General features: G+C 37.6%; 1 protein-coding gene across 1 annotated transcript; it reads right to left on the bottom strand.

The window, feature by feature from the left end:
- Positions 1–1,754: 1,754 nt before the first annotated feature.
- Positions 1,755–3,182, bottom strand: LOC133295223 (uncharacterized protein At5g39865-like). The gene is made up of 2 exons (XM_061494024.1): positions 2,099–3,182; positions 1,755–1,957 (listed from the first exon to the last, which is right to left on the bottom strand). The coding sequence occupies exon 1, from the start codon at positions 2,849–2,851 to the stop codon at positions 2,159–2,161; it is 693 nt and encodes a 230-aa protein (XP_061350008.1). The 5' UTR covers positions 2,852–3,182; the 3' UTR covers positions 1,755–1,957; positions 2,099–2,158.
- Between the last annotated feature and the right edge of the window lie 3,499 nt (positions 3,183–6,681).

Genomic DNA, 6,681 nt, shown 5'->3' with positions numbered 1-6,681 from the left:
GTCTCTTCTGCTTTTGGTGATTGATATTGATATTTAGGTTCACAGGGATAAAAGTGAATTGTATCTTGTAATGCAAAGGCCAAGTGATCATTAAGCCATTCTCTTGGTTGCTTTTTTTTCTTTTATTTTCTTTAGGTGTTTCGGTAATTGATGAGACTATAGTTAGGAAGCTAATTGTGTCTACTTTCTCTTTTTTGTGTCAAAATCTATTTCAGAATTTAGGAAGAATAGAGAATGACGGGATAAATTTTTGATTGCGAACAAAGCCACTGTCTATTTCTTCCATCTGTTTGAATTCCTATCTTCTACTGCAACTAACCATCGTAGTTTGTAAATTTCTCTAGATGAGATGTTGTGTAAGGAAATTTATTTTTTTCTTAGACTGATTAAATAGTTCTCTCCTTTTTGTACTCTATTGGCTTCTCATATGATATTCATTTATTTATTGATTTTTAATTTATTTATTTATTGCAAAATAGCATGGTTTTAGCTCACTTTGTTGAATCGATTTTGGCGTGGTGAATTCAGGTGTTGTCTTTCCATTTTGGCTAGGCAACTTCATTAGTTTCGCATGTTGTATTTGATTTGAGTCATTTTTACTAATTAAATATGTTGTTACCAGCCCTCATTTTTATTTGATTTAAATTTTCCAATTTTACTAATCATGAGCTTAAGGTATTAAAATAAATGGATTTTTTTTTTTTTATAAACCATAGGTATCCTTCACATGGGAGACAATTATGTTCGGGGCGAGTCAAGATTAAGATTTTAAACTCTTCTAAAAAATGATACTGAAAAAGATCAAACACGTGCTCTCATCCGAAAAATAAAGGGGATTTGAAACATGCTATTTAGTTACAATATCATACTTGCACAAGACCATCTATTTAATGGGAACATTATAATGAAATATAATTTAATAATTCATACCAATCAATAATTCAGTTCATCTTTTGAGTGTTTAACCCTTTTTAGATTAAGATATTCAAAGACTAGGTAAAAATTGAGCATTGTGGAATATCTTTATCCGTTTGTCAATCAACCATAGCAGTGTCATTGTAACGAGATATTATACGAACTTAGAAAAATTTAGTAAGCTCATACAGTGGGACTTATGGACAGCTTACTTAGAAAGTTAGACTTGACCCACATGAAACCCCATGCAAACTTTTTAGCCTTATGGGCTTTAACTTTTGTGCGCTTTTTAGCTCGCATCAACGAACTCAGCTAACACATTTGTTACCCTCGGAGGTTTGAACTTTGTTCTCAGTGATTACTGATTAGAGCTATCATATTCGGAAGTGGATTTTTTCATGTGAAAAGATAATCATGTGATCATATTATTTGATCACAATCATTCATTTAAAAATTATATATTTTTCTATCTCTTATCTCATCATTAATGAGTGATTATGATCAAATAACATGACCACATAACCACTTTTCATACGAGAAGATTCACTCCCATGTTATTCTTAGTTTCTAAATTCACTTTATTACACATTGTTTTCAACCCAAATTTTATCTAAACCCAAACATCAATATCAATTATAATTAAAAGGCATTTCTCATTTGATTATTGATTATTTAGTATTGAGGAGAAAAATTAACCAATAACGACAAAATAACAAACTATGCTCAAAGACAATATACAACTTGTTTTCTTTTTAATAATAAAAATGTACATGATTTCATTGGTAGTTACAGAAACGTTTTACAAATATATGTTTGAGAGACCATTCTTTGATTTCTAATCAAAGACAACCCAATATATAATTAGCTTAGACAAATTTTTAAAAAAAAAAAAAAAATAGAAGGAATGTGATTAAGTAAAAGACTAACCAAGTTAGCTAAAAATAACACCAATCTAGAGGCAGAAAACTCACATTGCATCCATCTCCACCTCTTTGTCCTAAACATTTTCTTACATGCCCATAAAATTACATAACAGAATAACCTAAAAAGAAAAAAAAAATTATTAAAAATAAAACTGAAAAAAAATATATGTTTTTTGTTTTCTCTTGACATAATTAACACTTCTCTTCTCTTTTGTCTTTTTTTTTTTTTAACTTTAATTATTTTGGTTCCACTCACTTACACTGTGACGACGAGAAAAAGATCATCATGATTCATATCCGTGAGAGACAGGTGCACATGATCAACAAGTACAAGAGATGCACCTGATCAGGCCACTCTCATTGCAAACCGTACACGTCTTGAACCCACCCTTCTCCGTGTACACCTTGTGCACACCTGAGCACACCCCGCAGAGGACGAACCTATGATCGCCGCACACGTGGCACACGCGGAAATGCGAATCCGCTGCGGGCAAACCTTCAAGGAGCTTCCTGAGCTCGCCACTCTCATGCAGCCACCTCACCTCCTCGGCTCCACCCACGTACCTACCGTTAATAAAAACCCGGGGAAGATTCAACCCGGATTTTCGACCCATGACCCGACGAAGCTCGGAAAGAAAACCCGAGTCCATGGACACGTCTCGCTCGTCCAAAGCGACCCGAAGCCCGCGCAAGATGGAACGCACCGTTTTGCAATCCTCGAACGTAGCACGCACCACGCGCAGGCTGGTGAAGTAGACCACCACGCGCTGCTCTGCTCCCGGAATGGATGCCGGAGAGTCCGGTTGGGCGGCGCGTGGGTCACCGGGATCGGGTTGGGTGAGTTTGGGGTGAGTTGACCAGGTTCGGAGGAGCGAGTTGGCGAGTGTGACTCGGTGGAAGATGGAGGGTTTGGGTTTGGTAGTGGAGGGTTCGTCTAGGAAGAGGGTTTGAATGTCTTTGAAGGAGGAGCAGGAGAAAGAAGATGAACATGATTTGTTCCATGGTCGCCACATTGAAGGTGGGAACAGGGAAAAGGTTGTGTTTTTCTTTTTATTGTTTTCTTGGGAGATTGAGATTTTGGAGAGGGAAAGATGGGATTTTTGAAAATGGGAGATTTTGGGTTTTGTTTTGTTTGTTTGTTTGGGATAAAGGGTAGGATTTGGTTGTTTAAAGTTTGGATTTTGGTGATTGAGGAAAGAGATGCATAAGTGGGTGATTTTGCATTTTGTTCAAGAGAGAGAGAGAGAGAGAGATAGAGGTGTGAAGGGTTAAGGGTTAAGGGTGAGGCAGAGTGAGGAAATAGTATGGAAATAGTATGGAAATGGGGTAGAGTGGAGAGTGAGATTGTGGTGTGGGGGTTGTTAAGGTTGTTGAGGGGTTGGTTTATTTTGCTTTTATGGGGGTTTTAAGAGGGAGTCTGCATTTAAAAAAGAATGACATAAGTTGTAGTTTATGAATCTAATTGGGGTTATTTTTTTCTTTCTTAATACAAGGGTTCATATATCCTAGTTACAGGCACCACCTACTTCAGTAAAGTCAAAACCAAGTCTCTGAGACCTATATGTACTTATGCTAGTTTTACACTGAAAAGGAGCTCCATTTATTGTTGCTCCTCTCCTATTGCAATAAAAATTAGTTTATGAACATTAAAATAAAAGCAAGATTCAAATCAAAATTTAAGATATACAGCAGAGTGTAGTGAAATTGGATATAAATGATAGTTCATCAATACTTGAGAATGACTTGAGACTTGAGAGGGTGATGTTTTGAAGCTACAGACATTGCTCATTAATTGCAAAGATTGACAATTGCTTGCACCATCCTTTCTACCAGCAGACACTGGCAGCTCAACCAACAACAATTAGGACTGCACTGATGGACCCTTTTTGTTATTATGTCATTTTTTACTATTGTAAGTTTTTTTTTAAATTAAATCACTATTGTAAGTTTGAATAGAGGGAAAAAAATAAAAATAAAAAGTACTAAGTAGCATAACAGACTGCAAAAGAGGCACTTGGGCCATATGCTATTATAACAAGGCGTGTTTGAGAGTACAGCATCAATGGCTTAGTTGCAAAAGCTAAAGGTTGTGGATACTGAAAAGTTTCACATGGTGGCAGGGTAAGAAAAAAGTGCAAGTCAAGGAAGGATCCAAGATGGTAAACACAAAAAGTCCAACCCACATGCCATGTTGTGACTTATCTAATATTGAAAAAGCTAGAGGGGTGGCCCCATTTCTTTTACTCGTGTGAACCAATATTGAGTTTGTGGCTCTGACTGCTCAGGCATCCAATGTTTTGGCATTTAAATAAACGATTTCACACTCACTACCAGATGAGAATTCAGAACCTTGAGAAAATCTGTCTCGCATTCCTGATTACATTGTGGTTTGGTATGATCACAGGCTGGCTGCAAGTGAAGTTATTGGGATTCCATCACATCAATTTTTTAATGACCCTACTATGGCGCAAAATAATAAATTAGATTATTAACTTTAACATATATAGAAAGAGAATGTTCACAAAATAACTACAGAGATAAGTAGCTTCTGTCTTGGATTGTAAATGTTTTTAGAGTGGTATGGTCTAATTTGTTGTCTGTTTAGAATTTGAACTTTTTTTTCTAATTGTTTTGAGTCAATAAAATTTCTATTTTTACTGGAAAAAATTTCTGCGTAGCTAGGAATAAGGTTATAGCATCCACTCAAACAAAAATAATTAGTAAACACTAATTTATCTTTTTTGTTATACTTGTGTAAGGAAGAACATTAGACCACAGTGCATATAAAGCAGCTTGAGCGATATTTGACTCCTGGGGATATGCAGTACATAATTCTTTGCCCATTTTATTACTAGTTTGCTTATTTTTCACTCTTCCAAACTTGGATTATAGCTACACAACGTAAAATCACTCCCCACATTACATCTAATTGTACAAAAGCATTAACACAAAATTCTATATTTACAATTTCTGCCACATGCTATAAAGAACCTTGGAATACACCACCCCAAAAGCTAGCTCAAAGGGTGGGAGTGTCCAAAACCTTATAAACTCCACATTAGTTGCTCATACAACCAATGTGGGACTATATATCTCAACACGCCCCCTCACTCGAGAACCCATTGGGTTTGAAGAGTGGAAGATGCAACAGGCCCAGCCTACCTGTGCTAAGAAAGTCCACAAGAGAAAGTGGAGGGCGGCGAGGCTCTGATACCGTGTAAAGAACCTTGGGATACACCACCCCAAAAGGTAGCTCAAACGGTGGGAGTGTCCAAGACCTTATAAACTCCACATTAGTTGCTCATACAACCAATGTGGGACTATATATCTCAACAATAGCAATATTGGAAGTTATTTATTTTGGTAAATTGAGTCCAAAGCCCAAAATACCGAGCCAACTACTATTTGGGGCATGGAACCTCCCATAACATCATCAGAAATCCAAAAGGAACATCTCTCTTGGAGGAACCTTTAGCAAATGTGGCCTTATAATAGATGAAGTTCATAATCTCCAAAGAGCCTATTGGCCTTAAGTGGGTTCAAAACAATATTCATTCTAGTTACAACCATGTCTTAGTATAATAAGGTATAAGCTTCAAAGGGAATAGAAGTCTAACTAAGTTTATTTGTTATTGTTTCTTCATCCCCTAATGTGCCAGCAGCAGCAAGTTACATCAAGCAAACAATTCCATGAAAGTGTGGGGTCTAACCCAAACTCACCAGAAAGGCTTGGAAGCATCAATTCCCTCAGTTCCTAAGATGAAGAAGATCATTCTGTCTTTCTAGTTTTATCAATTGCTGCCATGGCAATCAATTGCAGCCCCTCAAAATATAGCTAGCAATGCAACCATCCCATCTGTATTTCAATGAACATTGGTCATTAATCTGTCATAAGATAAAGAAAAGCTATAATTTTACAGGAATATTATCAGGCAGCACTGAAATATATTTTATTCACTTCCAGCAAGAAACATGTTCAAGGTCCTATTTCATTTTCTCCATTGGAATCTCAGCAAGAGAGCATGTGAACAAGAGCAATCTTCTACTTGTGCTGTGCCAGGTGTGCTGCCAAGGTGCCAGGGAAAGGCCAAAGAATAGTCAAATGAAAGCTCCGAAAGATTGAAATGAATTATGTCTAATGTAGTCTTTTTTATTTATTTATTCATTTTGGTAGAGTGAAACATGTTTTCTTTTTACCCTACTGATGACAGTGTCGCAATAGTAATTCAACCTAGTACGAGAGGAATCGTTGATTCGCACAATTGGTCATCGTGCTTGGTTGAAAAGCCAGTGGCGCGAAGCTACCGTGCGTTGGATTATGACTGAACGCCTCTAAGTCAGAATCTGGGCTAGAAGCGATGCGTGCGCCCGTTGCTCGTTTGCCGACCAGCAGTAGGGGGCCTCGGCCCCCCAGAGGCACGTGCCGTTGGTGAACCCCGTAACGCATAGGAGCCTCCTGTGGGTTAGGGGGAGCAGGCTTATTCACTACGCGGCGGAAAAAAAATCTCCCCGAAATCCAATGAAACTTGAAGGGGATGTTGGATATATTTAAGTATGGACGCCTGCAAAAAACCAGATCAAAATTCGATGCCTGAAAATTTGACAGTTGCATAGGAGCCTCCTGTGGGTTAGGGGGGAGCAGGCACATTCACTACGCGGCGGAAAAAAATTCTCCACGAAATCCAATGAAACTTGGAGGGGATGTTGGATATATTTAAGTATGGACGACTGCAACAAAACCAGATCAAAATTCGATGCCTGGGTACGTTTTTCCATTTTTTCGGATTTTCTCAATTTTCGCCTGTTCATAGATCGATAAAAAATATTTCAGGCCCCGAAAAAG

This window comes from Gastrolobium bilobum, unplaced genomic scaffold, assembly GCF_033153095.1.
Source record: "Gastrolobium bilobum isolate Gb01-03AN ecotype WA unplaced genomic scaffold, APGP_CSIRO_Gbil_v1 utg3732, whole genome shotgun sequence".
Lineage (NCBI taxonomy): Eukaryota > Viridiplantae > Streptophyta > Magnoliopsida > Fabales > Fabaceae > Gastrolobium > Gastrolobium bilobum.
Note: the sequence above shows the minus strand (reverse complement) of the source record. Positions and strands in the feature narration are given on the sequence as shown.

Bases quoted from the DNA above. Each gene is read 5' to 3' on its own strand.
- LOC133295223 (XM_061494024.1), bottom strand. From the start codon at position 2,851: ATGTGGCGACCATGGAACAAATCATGTTCATCTTCTTTCTCCTGCTCC.